General features: G+C 44.6%; 1 protein-coding gene across 1 annotated transcript in view; it reads right to left on the minus strand.

Moving 5' to 3' along the window:
- Positions 1-26,762, minus strand: part of LOC126203072 (phosphatidylserine decarboxylase proenzyme, mitochondrial) — a 126,610-nt gene that overhangs the window by 93,698 nt on the left and 6,150 nt on the right. The window contains exon 2 of the mRNA XM_049937311.1: positions 12,278-12,390. Within this exon, the coding sequence (XP_049793268.1) occupies positions 12,278-12,390 (113 nt within the window). The remainder of the gene's footprint in view (positions 1-12,277; positions 12,391-26,762) is intronic.

A 26,762-nucleotide genomic window follows, 5' to 3' on the forward strand; every position in this document is an offset into this window, starting at 1 on the left:
TTTTTTTTTTTTTTTTTTTTTTTTTTTCCTGTAATTGTGGTTTTGGGTTTCCTGCAGGTGGGGAATTGGTGTAATGCCATTATGATGACTGCCTTTTTGTCTTCAATGTGTAATGAGCCACCCACGTTTCATCTCAAGCCACAACAGAGCTCACAAAATCCTCACCTTTCTATCCAAGTTGCTCAAGAAACTCCCGGGTACTATTAATCAAACTTTTCTTGTGCTGCTCTCTCAGCTGTTTTTGGATCCATCTTGCCCACATTTATCAGTATTCTAGAGTTTCTGTGAGTGTCTTGTGTATGAGAGTCTGGACAGTTGTGGAAACATTGCAAAAATTTCAAACCATTGTCAACTGGCAGTATTCATGAACAGTTTCTTGATTTTTGGTACCCACTTATCAGTCAAAATGGAAGGTCTTCCACTCCTCTGTTGGTCATGAACATGTGTTCTGCCTCCACTAAACTCCCTACACCACTTGAACACACTCATTCTGTTTATAAAACCTTCGGCATAAACCATTTCGAGTCGCAAAAAAATTTCGTTACCTGCTGTTCCTTTTGTGACTAGGAAGTGGATCACAAGATGTGGCTCACACTTGGTGGGTTTTGCTACCAAGATCTTTCACACAACTGGACACTACAACATGAATTTACATATTCCTGCGATACTCGCTCTGGTCAGGGGATACCCCTCTACCACTCAGTGCTGACAACCTTCAAAAAACAAAAAACCACAGCCTGTAATGGTCACAGAACACTTACTTTCCAAACATGCCTCATAGGTTACATTAATTGTAGAACCTCTATGTCCAAAGTTAATGTATTTCCCTTTAGAAATACAGCTTAATGCTACCCTTAGTTTTAATGCGCCACATATGTCTAGCATTTTAATAACAATATCTATAAATTACATGAATGTTTAAATAATCTAACAATTTTTATTTTAAATCAGTGCTTAGTATATCATTTCGGCATAGCTTCCCAGAAATTGCAATTCAGAGAAATACATAATTTGAGAAGCACTCATCTGAAAATTTACATATGCTAAGTAGTTAATTTAAGAACTATAATAGCAAATAATTCATAATTTTGACTATGTCATAATTTTCACAGCATAAAATAAAACTCTGCACTTGGCATTATCAGTATATTTCATTCCGTGTTATGTCTGTGAACACAGGTCTGCAGAATGTGACTCTGCAGGCATATAGATGTGGAGAATGCTGGTTCTTACAGTTGTTTCCACCCACATTTGGGAGAGGTCAGTCTTTCTGTTCTCTTCGTTCTTAGTCGTGGAGTGTCTTTCCATTCCTGTACTTGCTGAGGTTTGTGGACTCTTCATGTGGATTCACAACTATGCTGGCAGCCTGTGAATGGTGACCTACACAGAGCTGGAATGTTATCCACTGCCCATCTATGTTGGCTAGCCCACAGACAAGCAACAGGAAAGGGCCCCGTGTTAAACAGGCATTATAAACTTCTACAATTTCCTGTCATTTTCTAGGCCTTTAATTTTCCTGCTGCTTTATTTTTAAAAGCTTCTTGTCACAGGCTATTTGGGAAAGAGGTTCATGAAAGCTCTCTTACCTCCTTTTTTGGATCCACTTCTGCCAAACATATTTAAACTCTGTCTTATTTCCTAATACTGTACACTTTATTTTTACGAATAGAACTGCTGCAAAGGCTGAAAATGGTTAAAAAGCTTGTAATGGTCGAAAAAGACATCCTATCCCTTCATGTAATGGATAGTCCAGGATAAATTAATGATAATATTATGGAAAGAATAGATCATTACTCACAATACAGAGGAGATGACATCAGACACAATTGAAAGACTGCTATACATTAAGCTTTTGGTCTAAGGGCCTTCTGAAGTATAAAACACACACATTTGCACAAGCACATCTCACACATATGACTACCGCAACTGCGCCTCAAGCACATCTCACACATACGACTACCGCAACTGCGCCTGATGGGAGAAGCAATTTGGTGGGGGTAAGGAGAAAGCTGGGGTGGGGAGTGCTGCTGGGAGCATGCAGGTATGTTGTAGGGATTGCTAGTGGGATGCTTGGGGTGGGGCGGGGGGAGGAGGGAGGGAGGGCCGCGGGTAGGGGTGGGAAGGGGAGCGGAAAAGGATGGAAATATAGATGGGGAAAAAAGACTAGTGGGCACGTTGGTGGGATAGAACGCTGTGTAGTGTTGAAGTGGAAGCAGGGAAAGGGATAGATAGATGAAGGACAGGGGCTACCGGAGGTTACAGGATACATTTCAGGGATAGTTCCCACCTGCACAATTCAGAAAAGCTGGTGTTGGAAGGAAGCAGTCACTGAACTGAAGCACGTTGCGTCAGATTGCATGTTCAGCTACTGGGTGGTTCAGCTGTCTTTTGGCCACAGTTTGTTGGTGGCCATTCATGTGGACAAACAGCTTGTTCGTTGTCACGTCCATGAAGAAAGCAGCACAGTGCTTGCAGCTTAGTTTCTAGATCATGTGACTGCTTTCACACATAGTCCTGCCTTTGATGGGACAAGAGATGCCAGTGACCAGGCTGGATTAGGTGGAGAGGAAGTACGGAACATGTCTCGCATCTAGGTCTATCGCAAGTACATGAGCCATGAGGCAAGGGACTGGGAGAAGGATAAAGTAAGGATGGACAGTGATACTGAGTAGGTTTAGTGGTGGCAGAATACCACTGTGGAAACGGCATGAAGGTCAGTGGGTTGGATATTTCTCATTTCAGACCAGAGGTAAATGAAACACTCATGGAGAATGTGACATGTGATTCAGTAGCTCCAGTCCTGGATGGTACTAACAAGGGGAGGCCGCCAATTGTGAAATTCAGATTAGATTCATACTGCGCATAATAAAAGCTCATGGCCAGAGGTGTAATGTGGCAAAGCACCAAGATGCACTTCTCAGCCGTTGTCGAGAAAATCGACAGTTAAAAGAAACCGTTGCGGTGAAATACTCTCTACGATTAATAATTTTTTACAGCGTCGTGGGGTGAAGGCGGATCGCTCTCCAATTGTACCGCCTCCATTTTTCCGTTTTTTTAACAGGGTGTACCAAAGCTCTCCCGTCCGCACTGATTTTCGACGATGTTATAAGTTGCGCTAGGGACCACATCTACCTTCTTTCGAAGTTAGCAGGCAACTATGCTGTTATGCGGCAGCTCGTTTCAGCCCATTCAACACCTGTCCTTCAAGTGTAACGAGCGAGTAACGGAGTTTGTATTTCATACCTGCCGCAGCAAATTTGTGTTCGTGGGGTCTTTATTCTAATTCGAACGTTTGACTTACGCTATACGTATTCGTTTCGGAATACCATTTCTACGTCTTCCGTTAACTATACGTGGTTAACATTATGAAGACAATTAATAACATTTGTGAAATACAACTTTGTTTGCGGAAAACATAATGATGTTCGAAGTCGCCAGTTTTTCCACGACAAACGAGTTTCAACAACTTATTATATGCATAATTGTTGCAACTGATTGCCGGGAATTATATATATATTTGAATTACAAAAAACAAATACTAAAAAAAAAGGGTTGCATGGCGCGAGATTCGGTCCGGCGACCTTCGGATTACGAACCCGAGTGCTTACCGCTGCGCCACGACGCTGTAGAAAATTATTGATCGTAGAGAGTATTTCACCGCAACGGTTTCTTTTAACTGTCGATTTTCTCGACAACGGATGAGAAGTGCATCTTGGTGCTTTGCCACATTACACCTCTGGCCATGAGCTTTTATTATGCGCAGTATGAATCGAATCTGAATTTCACAGTTGGCGGCCTCCCCTTGTAAGTCATGAAGGAACTGCTCCTTTGTCGCCAGACAGTGGGTATATGAAATGTGGAAGGTGACTGGAGAGAGATGACATGGGAGATCTGTTTCTCTATGTGGCTGGGACAGTAATTTTGGTTTGTCAGTGCCTCAGTGAGTCCTGAGGTGTATTTGGAGAGGAATTGCTCATTACTAAAGATGCAACAACCAAAGATGGTTACGCTGTATTAGGGAATTCTTGGTATGGAATTAGTGGCAACTGTTGAAGTGGAGGTACTGCTAGTGGTTGGTAGGTTCAATATGGATGGAGGTACTGATCTGGCTGTACTGGATTTGGAGGTCAATATTGAGGAAGCTGGCATATTGGGTTGAGAATGAGGTGAAGTGATGGGGAGAGAAGGTGTTGAGGTTCTGGAGGAATGTGGATACGGCATGCTCACCATTGATCCAGACCACGAAGATGACATCAATGAATGCAAACCAGTTGAGGTGTTTGGGATTCTGGATTGTTAAGAAGGATTCCTCTAGATAGTATATGAACTGGATGGCACAGTATGTTGCCACGTGGCTGTCTACTGCTCTACTGTGGAATTTTTGTAGGTGATGCCTCTAAAGGTGAAGTACTTCTGGGTGAGGGTGTAGTTGGTCATGGTGACCAGTACGGAGGTTGTAAGTCTGGAGTCATTCAGGCATTGGGAAGGGTGGTGTTCAATAGCACAATAGCAGCAAGGCAATAGACACTGGTTATGTTGTGTAGAGAGAAATGGAATCAATTGTCACAAGCTGGGTGTTGTGTTGTAAAGAAACAGGAACTGTGGAGAGTCGGTGGAGGAAATGGTAGGTGTCTTTTACACAGGATGGTACGTACAAGTAATAGCCTGAATATGTTGGTCCACAGCACCAGTGTGTGTCTCACAGGGGAGAGGGGGGGGGGCAGTAATTAGCAAAAAATGGGGTGTCCTCGATGGCTGGTTTTATGGACATTCGGAAGGACGTAGAAGACAGGAGTGTGGAAAGTGGCAGGTGTGAGAAGAGAGATTTATGGGAGAGGTTCTGGGATGGGTCTCAGGATTTGAGAAGGGCCTGGAGATCATGTTGGATTTCTGGAAGTGGATGAAACTGACAGCTGGTGGAGTCACTCCACCAGGAAGTCCCTGCAGTTCAAACCCACACTGGTTGAGCCTTGTTAGCAGGTAGTATTATAAGGTTGGGATCAGTTTTTAGGTGGTTCCTTCTGCAGATGCAAGGTTAGTTACCATGTCAAGGGATTTGGGGAATGATGGCGAGGAAAGGTTTGACATTAAGAAATTCTGGTGTGTTAACAAGGCCTGTTTTGGAAGCAGTGGGGATGAATCACAATTGGATGGAGGAGTGGTCTGAGTCAGGCAGGGTTCAATAATGGTTTTAGGTTAAGTCCAGTTGGTAAGGTTGGTGGCGGACAAGTGTTTCCACTGTTTAAGACTTCTGGATGAAAAGTTAATGACTGTGTTTTGAGTCTGGGTTCTTTATAGTGGTGGGAGAGTGTTTCTCAGAATGTGTTAAATGTAGTAGGCCTACAAGACAGGGTTTGTTGGCTATGAGGGGATGTGGAGGAGGTTTGGAGGCACTCTTAGAGATGTTGGATAGTGGTAGTACAAGGCAGGAGGCCTGTGGTGAACAGGTTGGAGAGTTTTTTGAGGTGGAATTGTGCACACTGCTCTAGTACCTGGAGGGCAAGAGTTGCAATGTAAGAGATGGGATGCAGGAATTTGAGATTGCACAGCAGGGGAATTTTACAAATGGAGAAGACGTCTTGTAAGGAAGTGTGGACCTGATTCACATGGTTTTGTAGGATTATATTGGCAAGGGCTATGCACTGGCAGGATTTGACCATATAAACGTCTGTGTAAGGAGGGGTGGCAGCAATAGTTAGGCCATTTGTGTGGATTCCATAAGCTGGGAAAAAAATGCAGGAACAGTAAGTGGGGCATGGTTCTGGCTAGGGATAAAGAAACTTTCATGTATTGGTGCAAATGGAAGGGGCAAGGGTCGTTAGTGTAGGAGAAAAATGCATAGTAACATGTAAAATAAGTAAAAATATGTAATAAAAACTCATAAAAAGACATTGAAAAACATTACAAAATAATATGGGAAATGAATGAAGTAGGGGGAAAACATTGAAACCAGAGGGAATTGGGCCAACAGTGAAAGATGAAAATGATTTAAAACTGATGTGATAACACAGATAGGTCAAAGAGAGAAATAAAAAAGATGATAGCAGTGGGATGCAGATTGGTGGTTGGATAAGTGTTAAGTGAGGAGACAGCAGATGTAAATGAATTAGCTGGGGCCAGTATACGTATGCTGGAATAATGGAAGAGAGAAAGGGGTAGTTAGCAAATTGAAGTTCAACAAATTCATGTGGCACAGGAAGATGCAAAAAATAACACAGGAAAACACACAAAAGTGATGGAGGAAGTGTACTCAGTTTCAAGGGCCAGGGTTAATTATATTGGCAGGAATAATGAGAGATATGAGAGGCTGCACCAACAATCCATGCGGTCATATAGCTGCATGTGCTGAGCAGACAAGACTGTTGATAGAGCATATGATGATTGGAAGGCAACAGGTAAATCACAGGAAAGTAGAGAAGGAAAAGGATGGACACTGGGTGAAGTAATGTATTAGAGAATAGCAACAAAGGAAAGCAGCACTGGTTTGTAGGATGAAAGAAAGGCTGTTAAGCAATATCAAATATAGCAGCCAGAGATGGAGGTCATACGAATGTGAGTGGGTAAATGTGTATTTTCTACTTTGGCAGAAGACTTAATAGCAAAAAAGCTAAAATGTATAGCAGAGTGTCTGACGTGCCTGTCTGTGACTCAACATCTCCTTTATATGGTGAGCAGCAATTATTTTTTGTTAATATTCTCACTATTCCATCCCAGATTTTCCATTGTTTGAAAAGGATACATTGCTACTCATCATATAGAGAATATGTTGAGTTGTAGACAAGTACAATCAAACATTAAGTTTTTGGCCAAAAGGCCTCCTGAAGTACAAAACGCGCACACACACATTCACACAAGCACAGCTCATACACACATGACCACTGTCCCTAGGCATTGTGGCCAGACTGTGGACTGCAACTGCACCTGATGGGAGAGCAATAATGTGGTGACGGTAAGGGGGAAACTGTGGTGGGGAGGAGGAGGGATAGCAGGGTGGGGGCATCATGCAGAGACATGGTCAGAACAGGGTAGGATTGCTACCTATGATCGGGAGATTCAAGTGTGTGTGGTTTTTTTTGTTTTTGTGGGAGGTTTTGTGTGTGTGTGTGTGTGTGTGTGTGTGTGTGTGTGTGTGTGTGTGTGTGTGTGTAAAAGGAGAGAAGTAGAAAAGGGGAGAAAAGCTAGTTGGTGTGTTGGTCGGATAGAACACTGTGTATTTCTGGAGTGGGGGCAGAGAACAGGGTAGGAAGGTGAAGGATAGGGACTAGCATAGGTCAACGCCTAAGAGTTTATGGGAATGTACTAGCAGGGTTGGTGCAAATTTCCCCAAGTGAAATTCCCTGATATTTCCCTGATTCACCGACAAGTTTTAGCATTTTTCCCTAACAAATTTTGAGACCTCAAGCATGAGTACAGGCATGTGTCGGGGGGAAAAAAAGAAAAAAAAAAGAGAAAAAGGTAGGGACTTCTGTATTTCTAAACGTGTGAGCAAAAATCTTAAGTACTAACATCAACATCTTTTGTAATGAACTGTTTTTAGATGGAGAAAGAAAGCCAAATGGTACATGTGTTTCATTAAGACCACTGAGTTTCTTTTATTTCAATAAAACAAAAGACTTTTGGTGACAAAATTACGCATTTCCTTGGAGTTACAAACAGATTTAAAATACCTTTACTGATTTCAGAGCTAACTTCAGAAAAAGTAGGCCTCTTGAAGGAAGTGTAAAGAAAGGAAAGAGCTGTGTAAACCAACGCTATAGGTGACCGCTGATAAAATTTTGGTTCTGCTATGTTTGTTATTGTCAGTTATTACCCACTGTGTTATGTCTATTATTTTAACGGTATTGTGTGTTTGCTTGCTTAGCTGAGAGGTAACGTGTTTGCCTGCCATGCAGTCAGACCGGGTTCGATTCTCGGCTGGGTTGGGGATTTTCTCTGCTCGTGGTCTGCGTGCTGTGTTGTCATCATCATCATCATTTCATGATCACTGACATGCAGGTTGCCCAATGTGGCGTCAACTGAATGAAGACTTGCAACCCGGCAGCCGAACTTCCCTGAATGCGACCTCCAACCAGCCATCAATGCCACACGTTAATTTCATTTTACAGGTATTGTGTGATTTTTCTTTCAAGAAATATACGAGAACATAGTGGACAAATTGCCGGTGACAGTTACAATTTACTTCTTCTTATCATCCATACTTTCTAATATATGAACTACTTTCAAAGAGCCAAAATATACTAGAAGAAACAAAATTCTACAAAACGCCACACTGTACAATGTACTTGCGGTGAGACAGTCACAATTACTGAAATTCATTGCACGTGGCCCCTGCCCTGCCGAGTAGCACCACAGTCCTGGGTCTATGGATAAACCACGTAAATCTGACGCATTATGACACACGCGCAGGAAAACACACAAAAGTGATGGAGGAAGTGTACTCAGTTTCAAGGGCCAGGGTTAATTATATTGGCAGGAATAATGAGAGATATGAGAGGCTGCACCAACAATCCATGCGGTCATATAGCTGCATGTGCTGAGCAGACAAGACTGTTGATAGAGCATATGATGATTGGAAGGCAACAGGTAAATCACAGGAAAGTAGAGAAGGAGTGTGTGTGTGTGTGTGTGTGTGTGTGTGTGTAAAAGGAGATAAGTAGAAAAGGGGAGAAAAGCTAGTTGGTGTGTTGGTCGGATAGAACACTGTGTATTTCTGGAGTGGGGGCAGAGAACAGGGTAGGAAGGTGAAGGATAGGGACTAGCATAGGTCAACGCCTAAGAGCACACACACACACACACACACACACACACACACACACACACGTGGCCTGCGGCAGGTTGGTGAGACTAGATCCGATGGGTAGGGCCTGCACATTAGTGGGAAACAATGGGCTTCAGATTGGCAGGTCCAATTCGTTAGAGATACCGGCAGAAATGGCCTGTGGTTTTGGCCCGTCATGGAACTCCACTCGTGTGGCCGGCTATTCACAAGTCATAGACACCATGTTGATGAAATGAGACTGTGGTGATCAATCCATGCGACAGATAATTTGCGTAAATACTCTGAGAATCAATACTAGTGAATATATGTAACAACTCACTACGAAGATGATCGCTGAGCTGCAGACAGGCACGTAGGAAAAACAATTACACTCTCACAACTACAGTTTCAGCCACAGCCTTTGTCAGAAAATAAGAGCACACTCACTTTCACATAATCACTCAAATGTAACTCATGTACAAATGACCGCTGTCTCCGGCTGCTACGTCAACAGTCTCTGAGAATCGGAACAAACCACTCCTCATGCCTCTCTGCCTCTCATTGGCAGCTGCTAGACTAGCAGCAAGAAGTGCTGGCAGCACTGACTGCAAGCCAAGGGGAATGGTAGGAAGGGGAGAATCAGTAAGATGAGGGAGTAGGGAAGCAGTGCATGTACTCAGCTGCGCCCAGCCAGTGACGATGCGTGACATCTCAATAAACAAACCATTTCATCTACCGAGAAAAACGAAATTTTTCCAGTTTTTTCTTCCCACATTTCCCTGATACATTTAAAATTCCCTGATAGTCCCTGGTTTCTAGAACCTGCGGCAACCCTGTGTAGGATGCACTGCAGGGAGTGTTCCTACCTTCTGAATGCAGAAAAGCCGGTGTTAATAGGAAGCAGTCACTGAAGTGAAGCACGTTGTGTTGGGCAGCATGTTCATCTCCTGGGTGGCCTAGCTATTTTCTGGCCACAGCACTGATATTCCCCTAGTATGTCTTCTGCACACTTCTGTATCCTTCCATTTGATATACTTGTGAAGATCTTAAGATCTGTGCTTAGGAGTGTTATACCTCTATAGCTTTCACATGCTGTTCTGACCCATTTCTTATAAACGGGGATTATTATTCCAACTTTCCAATTATCTGCCATAGCTTCTGTTTCCCATTTATCTGATATTAATGCATGCAGTTCCTTTATTACAGCCTCACCACCAGTTTTTATTAACTCAGGGATTATGCTGTCTTCCCCAGGGGCTCAATTGTTTTTTGCCTTGTGCACAGCCTGGGAGACCTCTTGTAGTATTCACTTTTTGCCTCATAGGCATCATTGTCAATTTCCAGCTCCACACTTTCCTCCTGTGCAGCTGTCTCATCATCTTAAGGCTGGTGCTTCATGTATCTTTGAAATACTATGCCTACCTTCCCACTATCTGTTCTTCCTCCCTTATCACTTTCCTATCTTTGCTGGAACATGCCATTATTTTTGGCTGGAATCTCCAGCACAATAGAACTTTCTTATTTCACTTGTTGCTTTAACTCTTCTAGTTCCTGAAATTTCTTCTTAATCCACTCTCTCTTCTTTCTCTTGCACAGTCTGCTAGCTCTTCTCCTTAATTCTCTATATTCTTTCACAATTATTTCTGGTTCCTCTCTGTAGTACTTTTGTTCTTGCCCTTTTCGTTTCTGCTGTTGCTGATCTGCAATCTTCATCAAACATTCTTGGGTTCTTCTGCTCCTTCTTATGCCCATTATTTCTTCTGTGGCATCTTAAATGGCTTTTTCAATCCTGCTCCATATTTCGTCTACTCTACTGCAGCCTCTTCATTGTTCAACTTTCTGTTTATTGTTACTTCGTATTATTATTATTATTATTTTCCATCGGGGATTGACAGTATTCCATTTCATTTCATGTTTTTCCCGGTTCTGTTGCCATTTGCTGACAGTTTCTCCCTCAAGACTGGTTTTTTCACAAACTGGTCTGAGTCACAGTTTGGTCCTCTGTAACTCCGTACATCCATAACTGATGTGGAGTTGGTGTGGAATCATTACAATATGGTCAGTCTGATTTACTACTCCACTGACTGTCGGCTTTCAAGTACCCAAATGGATCCTTTTGTTTGGGAAGCAGGTATTTTTAATAATGACTTTATTCCTTGCTTCAAATTGGCACAGTAAGCCTTCATTCTTGTTGTTCTCTTCATGTAGTGAATATTTTCCAGGAACTCCATATGGATGTTCATTCCTCCCTATTTTTGTGTTAAAAGCTATTACTGGCATCCAAGTGGACAAACAGCTTGTTAGTTGTCATGCCCATGTAGAAAGCAGCACAGTGTGTGCAGCTTAGTTTGTAGATCACATGACTGCTTTCACACATTGTCCTGCCTTTGATGGGATTGGAGATGCCTGTCACTGAATTAAGTGGGGAGGATGTATAGGACAGGTTTTGCATCTAGGTCTATTGCAGGGATATGACCACAAGGCAAGGGGTTGGGAGTAAAAGTGGAGTGGGGATGGACAAGGATATCACATACGTTCAGTGGGCTGTGGAACACCATTTTGGGATGGGTGGGAAAGACAGAAGGCTGGATACTACTCATTTCTGGGCCTGGCAAGATGTAGTCAAAATGCTGCTGGACAATGTGATTCATTTGCTGCAGTCCCTACAGGTACTGAATCAGGAGGGTAGTGCTCCTTTGTGGCATGATGGTAAGTATGTGGGAGGTGGTAAGTGACTGCAGAGATAAGACATGGGAGATCTGTTTCTGTAAAAAGATATCCCAAACCATCCCCCCCCAGCGGATTGCTTCTCCTATAAGTTGCAGTTGTGGTCAACATTCTTGACACAGTGGCCCAAGACAGTGGTCACATGTGGATAAGTTGTGCTTATGTGAATGTAAATTTGTTCCCTACTTCAAAAGCAGGCCTTTTGGCCAAAAGCTTAGTATGCAGCCCAGTCTATCATTTTCATAATATTGTCATTTTGCCTTCATGTGTTGGATAGGAATAAAATTATTGGAAATAAACAATGATTAGATATTTTCTGGTGTATTAACAAAGGCTAAACTACATTATTTAGGATGAGATCAATTTCAGAAATTGTAGCAATTGCTGCTTCAACAATGTAAGGCAAATAATCCCACAGTTGAGTCTCTCTCTAATTTTGGACTAAACAAACAGAGCCTTCATTTCAACTTTCACTTCCTGTCTATACATTTGCATTTGTATTATTAAATCATTTCTTCCACACTATCTTATATAAATTAAACAAATAAATATGTCCATCTCAGCTGTACTATTAAAAAATCATATTTTAATAAATTATGACATTTCAAAAAACTGAAGAATCATCTGTCAGAAGTACTGACATATAAACTTATTTAAAATCAGTTACAACATGGACTACAGTTTCACATAAAATATTTTATACAATAAAAATATCATGTCCTTTTGGCAATGTATAATCTACATTTTCAAATATATCACTGTAATCGCATTACTTCAGAGCTTTGATCTCACCTGCTGAATCTGACATTTTATTCCTCGCAGTTTTAAATGAAAATAATGTCCTACTTCTTTCCGTCTTCTCGAATGTTCGCAAACATCGAGTTATGTTCTTTTGTGTCACTCCACTGAAACATAAAAAAGAAACAGTCAAAAATTTTTGTCAAAACCATTGATTTTGCTCTGAAGCAATAGTGTGACTTATTTCAGATGGTGGCATTAGAAAAATTCCAGACATGAACTTTAATCAATGAAATTCAGTCACTATGAACTCACACATGAGATCACATATGCCAGACACAAAACATACTAAAACATGAAGACTTTGCTTTAGGATGATTTTAATCCTTATCCAAATAGCTTCAATTTTTTGTGTCAAAAAATATCAGTGCACGTTATGGGCACAGAACAGACAAGTTGACTTACAGATCTTACAGCAAACACCAGGAAAGAGTCAAAGTGATAGAGAAGAAGACAGCAACATCAATTTCATTAGCAGGTGCTACCATGGAAGGTCTTGAGGCTGCAGTGGATATGGCAGTAAGGACAGGAATACAGTGTGATAGGTTTCCTGGACCTTACCACCACAGCACAGGTTATACAGTACTGGAGTTCCCATTTTATGAGAATCACTTTGGATCATGATATTCCTGTCCATGGTCTGTTACCAAATTTTGAGACTTCCAACTTTTCAAAATGTACTGGGGTTAGTTCTTCTGATAGTTACATCCTGTAATAGTCTTTTGAAGTTGGTGAAAACTACATTTGAGGCTGATTGATTGACTGACTAATTAATTGATTGGGTAATGAGACTAAACAGCGAGATCATCAGTCTCGTGATTCCAACATTACACATGGAAGAGAGAAGGTCCACTAAAAGTGGATGGGTCCAGTCAGAGGAGTGAAACTATAAAATGAGGAAGTTAAAACACACGCACACAGTAGAAGGTATAAAAGAGTAGCCCAAATCTTAAAACTGGGAAAACAGAGGGATAAAAGGGCGGTCTTTGCAAGAGGGGGTGATCACGGGTCACAGACCGAGAAAATGTGAAGAGACGTCCCGACCACAACCACCTTGCCCCTGCTCCTGGAGTAAAGCAAACCTTTATATCTGAAAATAAAAGCCGCTTTCAAGGAGGAAACTGGGGACCAGTTCAACCACCAATGAATTGTCCGCTAATATTAAATTTAAGGGATCTGGAAGACTATAAAGGACCAAAAGATTGGGACATTCCAACAACATATGGGATACCATCAGTCTGGCTCCACAAGTACACTGTGGGATGGTTCGTTATGCAAGAGGGAACAATGAGTGAGCCTGGTATGACCAATGCGTAGACAGCATACGATGAGATGAGTGGAAGAAAAATCGGCAAACCGCAATAGACTCCTTGATTGTGTGGAGTTTATTACTGAGAGCAGTAGCGCACCATACATCATTCCATTTTTGCACAAAGAGAGATTTGATGTAGAGCCACATATCTGCAGCTGGAATCATGAAAGTTAATGAGGGGTAAGTATCTGCTTCTCTAGCCAAACGGTCAGGATGATGAGAGTAGCATCGGTTGATAGCCTGTAAGCTGCTCATTGAATCGGTACATATTAAAACACTATGCAGGGAGGCCTGAGAAACAAACTGGAGGGTCCTGTTGATGGCTAGCAGCTCTGCTGTGAACACGTTACATGATCCCGGCAATATATGGTGTTCTAAGCCAGTAGGAGATGCAAAAGCATATCCCACCTTACCTATCATCTAAGAATCATCAGTGTAGATGATGGTGGCACCCTGGAACTCTCCAAGGATGGGACGCACAAGACGCTGGAAAACTATAGGGCCACAGGAACCTTAGGACTCTGGAATAGGTCGGTGCTAATCCGTGGTCTATGCCCCATCCACAGGGGGAGGGGGGTGGGGGGAAATCCAGTGTGTGGAGACAGAGATCCTGACAGAAGAAAGCAAGATACATTCCAACGGGCAATCCAACTGGGGGCAGTTATCAGGAGGGAGACATCCCTCGTTTGCAAAGGTACATGGGATGGTGAGGGAATCAGTGAATGGTGATTGGCGATTGCGTAAGAAACCAGAAGTTTGCTCCATCGTAATTGTAGAGAGGGAATCCCCGCTACTGTGAGGAGACTGTCAAAGGGACTAGTGTGATAAGGCACCAATACCCAGATACACCCCACAATGGTGAACAGGGTCAAGTATTTTCAAAGTGGAAGGAGCTGCTGAGCCATAAACCTGATTATCATGATCTAGTCTAGATGAGACCAGAGCATGGTAAAGGTGGAGAAAAGTAGCATGGTCTGCACTGCCAAGATGTGTGGGGCAGGAAGCAGAGAGCATTAAGTTTCCGCATGCATGTAGTCTTCTCCTCCTCCTCCAATAGTGCTACAGCCCTTGTTGAGCCTTGGTTTCTTCAATGATCTTCCTCCACATTTCTTGATTGTTTGTTGCTCTTTTCCACCCGCCACCCCCAACCTCCGATACTGGTGAGATCCACTATTACGTCATCAATCCATCTTCTTCTACGTCTCCCTTTTCGCTTAGCAGAACAACGAATCAAACCTTTCCTCATTTTGTTTGGAATTCTATCCTCTGCCATTCTCTCCACATATCCTAACCATCATATTTGCTGTGATTTCACAAATTTTACTATGTCCCTGCCTTGTATTAACATTTGTAATTCAGCATTGTAGCATATTCTCCAGCCTTCTTCCTCCATTACTGGACCATATATTTTGTGTAATATTTTCCGCTCAAAGGTTCTTAGTGCATTTTTGTCATATTCTATCAACATACATACCTCTGACCTGTATGTGACAGCTGGGCAGACTAGGGAGTTATATATTTGTTTTTCTTTTAACAAAACTATTTCTGAAAAGTTGTATATTTGTAAAGTAAGCTCTGTTTCTGTGGTGTCACCGCTAGACACCACACTTGCTAGGTGGTAACTTAAATCGGCCGCGGTCCTGTAGTACATGTCGGACCCGCGTGTCGCCACTGTGGGATCGCAAACCTAGCGCCACCACAAGGCAGGTCTCGAGAGACTGAGGAGACCTCGTCCCCAGTTGTACGGACAACATAGCTAGCGATTGGACGTGCTAAGCCTTGCTCTCATTTGCCGAGAGATAGACAGTAGAATAGCCCTCTGCTAAGTTAAATGGCGACCACCTAGCAAGGCGCCATTTGTATCAGTGCCAATAGCTTACAAGTATGCAGGAGAGATGTATTCCAACAAGAGAATAAAGTTAAGTATTAAAAAGGCTACGTATTTTTCTTTAGTGCATTTATAAGTCTCATGTTCCAGACTTCACGCCCGTCTGCGTTAGCCTTGCGTGCCCTATCGGCTACAGCGTTGTGTCTGGGCTGTATGGTCTAGACACAACATTATTGGCGACGAGAAAAAGAGTTTGTATTAATTCGTTTGTGTCATGGCTTCGCCACAATCTCCGGATGTACTGTCCGAATTTTTTCGCTTGCAGAATCAGCAGTCGCAGGCGTTATTGGATGCCCTGGGACAGCTCGTCCAGGGTCAACGTGTGCTGCAACACGATGCGGCAGCCGCCGCTTCATCGCTACCGCAGCCACAACACGCCATTGCACCGCCCTTCCGTCATTTTGACTCATCCTTGGAGTCCTGGCCGGAATGGTCCCGCCAGTTCAGCTTTCATCTAGCCGCCTACAGAATTCAAGGTAATGAGCGGCAGCCGTTTTTGCTTTCTTGTGTCAGTGTGTGCACCTACCGTGTGATAGTGAAGTTGTTTCCCCGGCGCGACGTAGCAACTCTGTCCTACGAAGAAATTTTGTCGGCGTTAGATGCCTATTTCAAAGAAACAGTAAATGTAGTTGCAAAACGGTATACGTTCTTTCGTACAAAACGTACGGCCGGTCAGACTAATAGGGAGTGGGTTGCGACGTTGCAAGGACTTACTAGGGAGTGTGCGTTTTAATGTGAATGTGGCCTCCCTTATTCAGATACTATGGTGCGTGATGCCATTGCGCAGAACGTTTCTGATGTTCGCATACGGGAACAGATTTTGAAACTAGTAAATCCCTCCCTTCAACAAGTGATAGACATATTGGATAGGCAAGACACACTTGACTCTGCTCAGGACTCATTTGAAACTTCGCCAGCAGTGTGTCACATTAACCGGCCCGCCGGGCCCGCTGCACGGGACGCTACGCGGCCCTCGCGCCCGTCACAGCAGCGGCAGCCTACCTTGCAAACACGTGCGCCGCGTAAGCAAGCAACTGTAGTGAAATCATGCCCGCGGTGTGCAGCTAGACATTCGCGTGAAAATTGCCCGTCACGCCAAGCTATTTGCTTTTACTGTCAAAAGAAAGGACATGTTCAAAGTGTTTGCCAGAAAAAGCTTAGATCAGACAATCACAATACTTCCAGGCCCTTTGCTTCGCGCCGGAATCGAACCCAGGACAATCAGGCTCGTGGACCTTCGCCCATGGACATTCATGTAGTTCATTCCCACCCGTCCAGTGACACTTTAGCTAACGGTGACTGTGTTCGTCCCACAAACAGTGTGCGTCGATGTCGCCGAAAATCCCGTGAAGTCGCAAGTGCTTCTGTACCTGTATCAGTTCAAATTGCACGTGACAGTCGCTCTTGTCGTCAGCAGGACAATAAACTTTTTGTGGACTTAGACTTTGAAGGCAAAGTGATACCCTTCCAGCTCGATACCGGAGCTGCAGTTTCATTGCTCAATCACGACACGTACAAACAACTGGGCAAACCGCCATTGCGTGCCGCAAATGTTAAGTTACATAGTTACTCTGGACAGCATATACCTGTGTTAGGACAGTGCAGCCTTCTTGCCACATACAGGGGACAGACAAAACTTGTATCATTTTACGTTCTTCGTTCTACTTCTGCAGTGAACTTGTTTGGTTTAGATTTATTTCAATTGTTTAATATGTCTATAGTAAATCAGGTCCTATCAGTGAATCAGACTGTGCCTTCCGCCAGTGTTTCTAGTCTTTGTGAAGAATTTGCAGACATTTTTGCACCGGGCCTTGGTTGCGCTAAGAACTATGAAGCGCATTTGGAACTGCAAGCAAACGCGCAACCGAAATTTTTCAGAGCGCGCAATGTTCCCCACGCATTGCGTGATGAGGTCGCCAGAACATTAGCCGATTTAGAATCTCAAGGTGTAATTGAACGTGTGCAGGCTTCTCTCTGGGCCTCACCCTTAGTAATTTTGCCAAAACCTTCCGGTAAACTGAGACTTTGTGTGGACTTCAAGGCAACAGTGAATCCACAACTTGTGACTGCCACTTTTCCTTTGCCCCGCCCGGAAGATCTTTTTGACAAACTGTGCCCGGGAAAATATTTTTCCAAATTGGACCTAGCAGATGCGTACTTGCAAATACCTGTGGACGAAGAATCCCAGCGCGTCTTAGTGGTTAACACGCATCTTGGCTTGTATCGCTTCAAAAGACTACCGTTCGGGTGTGCATCCGCCCCTGCTTTGTTTCAGCAATATTTACAAACTGTGTGTGCGTCGGTCCCTACTGCTGCGAACTATCTGGACGATATTGTGATCTCAGGAAAGACAGAAGCCGAGCATTTGCAAAATCTCCGAACATTATTTCAGGTCTTGCGTCAGAATGGTCTTCGCTTGAGGAAGGACAAATGTGTGTTTTTTGCTCGTGACTTACCCTACCTGGGGCATGTCATAAATGCCCAAGGTATACATCCGAGTCCAGAGCACCTCCGTGCCATACAGGATTTACCTGCACCGCGGAACTTGAAACAGCTACAGAGTGTGTTGGGTAAAATTAATTATTATGCAAAGTTTGTGCCGCACGCTTCTTCCATTTCAGCTCCGCTTCATCGCTTACGCCGTAAAGGTGTTCCGTTCGTCTGGACGACGGAATGCGACCGCGCCTTTCGCCAGTTGAAATCGGCGTTACTTTCAAATACGTGCCTTACGCCATTCGATCCCCGAAAACCTCTTTTGTTGATGGTAGATGCCTCGGATTTCGGGATCGGTGCTGTGCTTGCGCACAAAGATGGTTCGCATGATCGCCCTATTGCCTTTGCGTCCAAATTGCTCTCATCTGTGCAAAGAAATTATTCCCAGATAGAGAAAGAAGCTTTAGCTCTCGTGTTTGGTGTTACAAAGTTTCATGATTTCTTGTATGCTCGTCACTTTACAATCATCACGGACCACAAACCTTTGACATCGCTTTTTCATCCGAACAAGCCTGTACCTCCACGTACAGCGCAGAAATTCATTCGCTGGTCTCTTTTTCTCTCGCAGTACCGCTACGATATCTTGTATCGGTCCACTGCTAAGCACGGAAACGCTGATGCGTTGTCCCGTTTACCTGTTGCTGAGGATAAAGCATTCGATTCTTCCGAACTTGCTTGCATGTTCATTGATTCGGAAACCGATGACGTGGTCGAATCGTTTCCGATTGATTTTCGTCGTGTAGCTACAGCCACAGCTGCTGACCCTGTCCTTGCTACTGTTTTGCGTTTTGTTGCTACGCAATGGCCCTTGTCAAAGTCACGGATCGAGGATCCTTTGGTTCGCCGTTTTTTTTGCTCACAAGGAGAGACTTTTTGTACGACGTGGTGTTTTGTTGTTGCGTTCCGATAATGATCAATCCAGAGTCGTGGTCCCACGTTCGTTACAGTCCTCTGTCTTAAAGCTTCTTCACCAAGGACATTGGGGTATAGTGCGTACGAAACAACTTGCTCGTCAGCACTGTACTTGGTTCGGAATCGATGCTGCGATTACGAATATGTGCTCCTCTTGCGTGGCGTGTGCCGAACAGCAATCCGCACCGCCGCGGCAATTCTTTGCATGGCCGAAAGCCACTTCCCCTTGGCAACGCTTGCACATCGATTTTGCTGGTCCATTCTGGAATGCTCGATGGTTGGTTGTGGTCGATGCTTTCAGTAATTTTCCTTTTGTTGTCCGGATGTCTTCCACGACGTCTTCTGCCACAATCCAAGCCTTGTCTGCTCTCTTTTGCATTGAAGGTCTTCCGCAGACTATTGTTTCCGACAATGGCCCACAATTCATGTCCGCAGAATTTCAGTCCTTCTGCGAGGCCAATGGTATTCAACATCTGACATCCGCGCCGTTTTCGCCTCAGTCAAACGGTGCCGCTGAACGATTGGTCCGGACTTTCAAGTCACAGATGTTGAAATTGAAAGAGTCGCATTCTCGGGAGGACGCTTTGTTGCTCTTTTTGTCTTCGTATCGCTCTCAGCCCCGCGATGGTCGCTCGCCGGCTGAATTGCTCCATGGTCGTTCTCATCGCACCTTGATGTCTTTGCTGCATCCGCCACATCAGGTTCCTGTGCAGCGGCAGACTCCTGCTTTTGCTCCTGGCGATGTTGTCTATTATCGCACCTATCGCGGTTCACGGCGTTGGCTCGCAGGGCGCATTCTTCGCTGCCTCGGCCGCGCGATGTATTTGGTTTTGGGGGCCTCTGGTGAGGTGCGTCGGCATCTCAATCAGCTGCGCCTCTGTCGTCGCCTGGGTTCTGCCGCTCCCCGTCTGCTTTCAGCGACGGAGCCGTCCGGTCAGCGCCTTGGGGACCCATCTACTGGCTCGTCTCCTCCCCAGGTGTTACCGACGCTGCCTTCCCTTTTGCCTCATGGCGTTGCGCCGCCGCCGCAGCCGCCGCCGGCGCCGCCCGCAGTGGACGCTTCGCTGCAACCGCCCGGCGCCTCCCAGGGTCACGCGCCGCCGCTAACTTCCCGTGACCAGCCGTCCTCCGCCATGGACCTCTTGCCCGCTCCGGACCAGATGTCGTCATCGCGCGTCGGATTCCCCGACGCAATGGAGGTCGACCCTTCGGCCCCTCCTGTCTCATTACGTGCGCATACACCGCATGTTGACGTGCACCCTGGACTAGGTTTTCAGGCGTTTCCTAGCTCCCCTCGGACCGAATGGCCGGGTGCGGGTGGCACAGCCTCGCCTATTGTTAGGCTCCCCACCTCATCGCATACGTCAACATGCGGTCCTCCCCACAGCGGGCGGAAGCCTTATCTCACGACCGTTCGCCGATTTGCGGGGGAGGAATGTGGTGTCACCGCTAGACACCACACTTGCTAGGTGGTAACTTAAATCGGCCGCGGTCCTGTAGTACATGTCGGACCCGCGTGTCGCCACTGTGGGATCGCAAACCTAGCGCCACCACAAGGCAGGTCTCGAGAGACTGAGGAGACGTCGTCCCCAGTTGTACGGACAACATAGCTAGCGATTGGACGTGCTAAGCCTTGCTCTCATTTGCCGAGAGATAGACAGTAGAATAGCCCTCTGCTAAGTTAAATGGCGACCACCTAGCAAGGCGCCATTTGTATCAGTGGCAATAGCTTACGAGTATGCAGGAGAGATGTATTCCAACAAGAGAATAAAGTTAAGTATTAAAAAGGCTACGTATTTTTCTTTAGTGCATTTATAAGTCTCATGTTCCAGACTTCACGCCCGTCTGCGTTAGCCTTGCGTGCCCTATCGGCTACAGCGTTGTGTCTGGGCTGTATGGTCTAGACACAACAGTTTCCTGCTTCAATTCTTTCCCTTATAGCCTTTCCAATACTGTCATTTGTTATTAATGCTCCCAAGTAGTTAAAAAGAGGACACTTCTTTGAAGCGTTTCCCATTGATGTTTAGGTCTTTAGATGTTCCTCTGGCCTCAGATTGTGACATCACCATATATTTTGTTTTCATTTACTATGAGGCCAATTTTTAAGGATTCTATTTCGATTTCCCAGTATGCTTCTTGGAGTGTACTGATATTTCTTCCTATTAGAGCAATGCCATCAGCAAATCCACATATCTGGCTAGTTTTCATAAATATGGTGCCTCTTTCGTTGATTTTATTAACCACACTATGCAGGGCTATATTGAATAGGACAGTGGAGAGACTTTCACCTTGCTTCACACCTTTATTAGTTTAGCACATATACCAACTTCATCCAGTACTCTGTATAGTTCTTGCCGGTTTATGCTGCCAAAGGCCTGTTTGAAGTCGATGAATAGGAAATACAGATCTATATCATATTCATAGAAATTTTCCATCATTTGTCTTATCACAAACATTTGATCAGTTGTTCCTCTGTCTGGTTGAAGGCCACAGTGATATTCCCCTAGTACGTCTTCTGCACACTTCTGTATCCTTTCATTTGATATACTTGTGAAAATCTTATAAGCTGTGCTTAGGAGTGTTATACCTCTATAGCTTTCACATGCTGTTCTGACATCTTTCTTATAAACGGGGATTATTATTCCAGTTTCCCAATTATCTGGCACAGCTTCCGTTTCTCATTTATCTGATATTAATGTATGCAGTTCCTTTATTACAGCCTCGCCACCAGTTTTTATTAACTCAAGGGATTATGCTGTCTTCCACAGGGGCTCAATTGTTTTTTGCCTTGTGCACAGCCTGGGAGACCTCTTGTAGTGTTCACTTTTTTGCCTCATAGGCATCATTGTCAATTTCCAGCTCCACACTTTCCTCCTGTGCAGCTGTCTCATCATCTTACAGGCTGGTGCTTCTTGTATCTTTGAAATACTCTGCCTACCTTCCCACTATCTGTTCTTCCTCCCTTATCATTTTCCTATCTTTGCTGGACCATGCCATTATTTTTGGCTGGAATCTCCAGCATTACAAAACTTTCTTGTTTACTTGTTGCTTTAACTCTTCTAGTTCTTGAAATTTCTTCTTAGTCCAATCTCTCTTCTTTCTCTTGCACAGTCTGTTAGCTCTTCTCCTTAATTCTCTATATTGTTTCACAGTTATTTCTGGTTTTTCTCTGTAGTACTTTTGTTCTTGCCCTTTTATTTTCCTCTGCTGCTGATCTGCAATCTTCATCAAACATTCTTGGGTTCTTCTGCTCCTTCTTATGCCTATTATTTCTTCTGCAGCATCTTAAATGGCTTTTTCAATCCTGCTCCACCTTTCATCTACTCCTACTGCAGTCTCTTCATTGTTCAACTTTCTGTTTAGTGTTACCTCGTTTTGTTTTGTTTTGTTTTTACTTCATCGGGGATTTTCAGTTTGACAGTATTCCATTTCATTTCATGTTTTTCCCGGTTCTGTTGCTATTTGCTGACAGTTTGTCTCTCAAGACTGATTTTATCACAAACTGGTCTGAGCCACAGTTTGGTCCTCTTTAACTCCGTACATCCATAACTGACAGAGTGGTGTGGAATCACTAAAATATGGTCAATCTGATTGACTACTCCATTGACTGCAGGCTTTCAAGTACCCAAATGGATCTTCTTGTTTGGGAAGCAGGTATTTTTAATAATCACATTATTCCTTGCTGCAAATTGGCACAGTAAGCCTCCATTCTTGCTGTTTTCTTCATGTAGTGAATATTTTCCAGGAACTCCATATGGATGTTCATTCCTCCCTATTTTTGCATTAAAAGCTCCTATTACTAGCATCAAGTCTTATTCAAGTACTGCACAGCATACTTTTTCCAAGTCTTCATAGAACTGTTCTTTAATTGTATCCTCTTTTCCTTCTGTTGGCACATGTGCGTTCACTACTGATACATTCCTAAATTTCCCTCTTGGTCTGAGTCTGCACATCCTTTCATTTATGGATTCAAATTCTAACAGGCTTTTCTTAACATCCCTAAACCCTGTTCCAAGTTGGCCTGTTATGTCTTCTTGTCCACTATATACCAATGAGTACTCAGTTTTATCTATCTGCCCATTTTCTTGCCATCTGATTTCCTGTAACTCTACAACATAGTATTTAAATTTTAAAATTTAATTGGCTATTTCTTTCATTTTTCCTGGCTGAAGTATTGTCCTCACATTCCATGATGATACTGTCAGATTCTTTATCCATTCCTTTGCCAAGGTCACGAGCACCATGCCCAACCTCCAACCTGGAGGCCTAGGATTTGTGTTAGGTTTACTCTTATAGAGAAGCTGGCTTCACTACACGTCTAGAGCCCTCCCTGTCCTAAGTAGTCTTTAGGTGGCAAATACAGGGCGGCCAAGTCAGCTTTTTATCAAAAATAAGGCCCAAGAACACTCCCCCCACCCACCCATGAACCACAGACCTTGCATTGCCGGGAAGGCTTGAGTGCCCCAGCGGTACAGATAACGGTACCATAGGTGCAACCTCAACAGATGAGTATCTGTTGAGAGGCGAGAAAAACATGTGGTTCCTGAAGGGGGCCAGCAGCCTTTTCAGTAGTTGCAGGAACAACAGTCTGAATGATTGACTGATCTGGCCTTGCGACATTAACCAAAATGGCCTTGCTGTACTGGTACTGCGAACGGCTGAAAGCAAGGGGAAACTACAGCTGTAATTTTTCCCCGAGGGCATGCAGCTATACTGTATGGTTAAATGATGATGGTGTCCTCTTGGGTAAAATATTTCGATGGTAAAACAGTCCCCAATTCGGATCTCCGGGCGGGGACTACTTAGGAGGGTGTCGTTATCAGGAGAAACAAAACTGGTGTTCTACGGATCGGAGTGTGGAATGTAAGATCTCTTAATCAGGCAGGTAGGACAGAAAATTTAAAAAGGGAAATGGATAAGTTAAAGTTAGATATAGTGGGAATTAGTGAAGTTTGGTGGCAGGAGGAACAAGACTTTTGGTCAGGTGAATACAGGGTTAGAAATACAAAATCAAATAGGGGTAATGCAGGAGTAGGTTGGTTGGTTGGTTGGTTGGTTGGTTTAAAAGAGGGGGGAATGGACCAAACTATGAGGTCATTAGTCCCTTGCTCCTCATAAAATAATGCCACAAGTGTGAGAATAAAACAGACGAGACATATAACGCAAAACGGAAAGAAGGGAAAAACCACAAGAACGAAGGATGGGCAATGAACACTAAAAGGAACAAAGGAGGACAAGAAAACAACAGAGCGATGCTAGAAATGGATGAGAGTACAACAAGAAAGCAGATTACAGTGGCTGGCTGACCATGAGAATAAAAAGGAGAAGCCAGCCACCTGCAACACATTAAAACCTCCACCCTAAAAGCACTAGGGTAGAGGATACGGAGGGACGAAGGACATGCGCTAAAACTTAGATCAAAAGATAACACCCCCCCCCCCCCCCACGATTAAAATGTAGAACTAAATCAGCCGATGAGGCGTTGTCAGATAAAATGAGCGGCAATGAGTCCTGTAACCCAAGATTTCATCACAGGGCAGTCAAAGTGGGACAGTGCACCAGAAAATGGGCCACTGTCAACCGGGCGCCTTACTGACACTGAGGCGGGTCTTCACGGCGCAAGAGGTAACCGTGGGTCATCCAAGCATGGCCAATGCGGAGCTAGCAGAGGAAAACTGATTCCCTGCGAGAGTCCCACATGAACACTTCCACACATTCGTAGTCTCCTTAATGACACACAGTTTGTTGTGTGTACTGTTATGCCATTCCATCTTCCAAAGCTGAAAAACCCTACGGCATACGTCAGAACGCAGGTCAGGATCAGAGATCCCATCTCCAGAAGCGGTTTCCGCGTAGTCTGTTTGGCCAACCTGTCATCAAGTTCACTGCCTGGGATGCCGACGTGTCCTGGGGTTCACACAAACACCACTGAACAACGGGACTGGTCCAGGACATAGATGGACTCCTGGAGGACGCCACCAAAGGATGGCGAGGGTAGCATCAGTCGATAGCGTGTAAGCTGCTCAAGGAGTCAGTATATAGAAGAAACGATTCCTCAGGGCATGAACGGATATACTGAAGTGCACGAGATATGGCCACCAGCACTGCAGTGAATACACTGCAGCCATCTGGCAAGGAATGCTGTTCAATATGGCCTCCATGGACATATGTGAAGCCAACGTGAGCATCAGCCATCGAGTCGGTGTAAACCACTTCGTGGCCTTGGTACTTGGAAGAATTGAAAGGAAGTGGCAGTGGAGAGCCGAGGAGTTAACTAAGTCCTTAAGGCCATGTGAAAGGTCCAGGTGAAGCTGCGGCCTAGGTGTACACCATGGAGGTGTTTGTGAATGGACCTCAAGTATAGGTGGTAAAGGCAAGGACTCCAGTTCGAAAAGAAAGGATTGGACACGAACTGCAATTGGAAGCCCTGACCTGGGCCGCCAATGCGAGAGATGAACTGCCGTGGGTGGGAAAAGGAGACGGTGATTCAGATGCGCAGGAGAACTACGAATGTGTGCTACGTAACTGGCCAGCAGTTTTGGACGTCTAATCTGCAATGGAGGCACTCCAGCGTCCACAAGGACACTGGTCACCGAACTCGTCCTAAAAGCTCCTATCACTAGATGAATGCCACAGCGGTGTACTGGGTCGAGTAAACACAACGCTGGGGGCGCCACTGAACCATAAACCAGACTCCCATAGTCAAGTCAGGATTAAACAAGGGCTCTGTAGAGCTGCAGCAGTGTAGAGCGATCTGCACCCCAGTTGGTGTTGCTCACACAGCGGAGGGTATTGAGGTGCTGCCAGCACTTCCGCTTAAGCTGACGAAGGTGAAGAAGCCAAATCAGTAGGGCGCCAAAAACCAGTCCTAAGAATTGGTATTTCTCCACTACAGTGAGTGGATCATCATTAAGGTAAAGTTCTGGTTCTGGATGAATGGTACTATGCCGACAAAAGTGCATAACACACAATTTTGCGGTGGAAAACTGGAAACCGTGGGCTAGAGCCCATGACCTAAGTCGTCTGCATACAGAGAAGGTGAGATGGATGGCCCTACAGCTGCTGCTAGGCCATTAATGGCCACTAAAAATAGAGAGACACTCATACAGAGCCCTGCGAGACCCCATTCCCCTGGATATGGGGGGGGGGGGGGGGGGGGAACTATGGGAGGCACCAACATGGTCACAGAAAGTATGAAGCGACAGGAAATTTTGGATAAAAATCGGGAGTGGGCCTCTGAGACCCCACTCGTATAATGTGGCAAAGATATGATGATGCAATGTCATGTCATACGCTTTTCATTAATCAAAAAAGACGGCAACCAGGTGTTGGCATCTAGAAAAGACTGTTCGGACGGTAGACTCTAGGGACACAAGATTACCAGTGGTAGAGTGACCTTCACGGAAGCCGCCCTGACATGTAGCCAGTAGGTCACGTGACTCCAGGACCCAACCCAACTGCCCACACACAATACATTCCAACAGCTTACAAAGAACGTTGGTGAGGCTGATGCGCCGATAGCTATCCACATCAAGTTGGTTTTTACTGGGTTTGAGCACCGGAATGATGGTGCTCTCTCGCCATTGTGATGGAAAGATGTCATCACATCAGATCTAGTTGAAGATGACGAGATGTCGCCTGTAGTCAGATGAGACATGTTTAATCATCTGACTGTGGGTCCAATCTGGTCCAGGATCTGTGTCGGGGCAATGTGCAAGGGCACTGAGGAGCTCTCACTCTGTAAATGGGGCATTATAGGATTCACTGTGGCATGTAGTGAATGAGAGGACGTTCCCTTCTAGCTGCCGTTTAAGAGTGCGAAAGGCTAATTCTCTGATGCAGAGGCTCAAGCAAATTGCTCAGCAAAGTGCTCA

This window comes from Schistocerca nitens, chromosome 9, assembly GCF_023898315.1.
Source record: "Schistocerca nitens isolate TAMUIC-IGC-003100 chromosome 9, iqSchNite1.1, whole genome shotgun sequence".
Classification (NCBI taxonomy): domain Eukaryota; kingdom Metazoa; phylum Arthropoda; class Insecta; order Orthoptera; family Acrididae; genus Schistocerca; species Schistocerca nitens.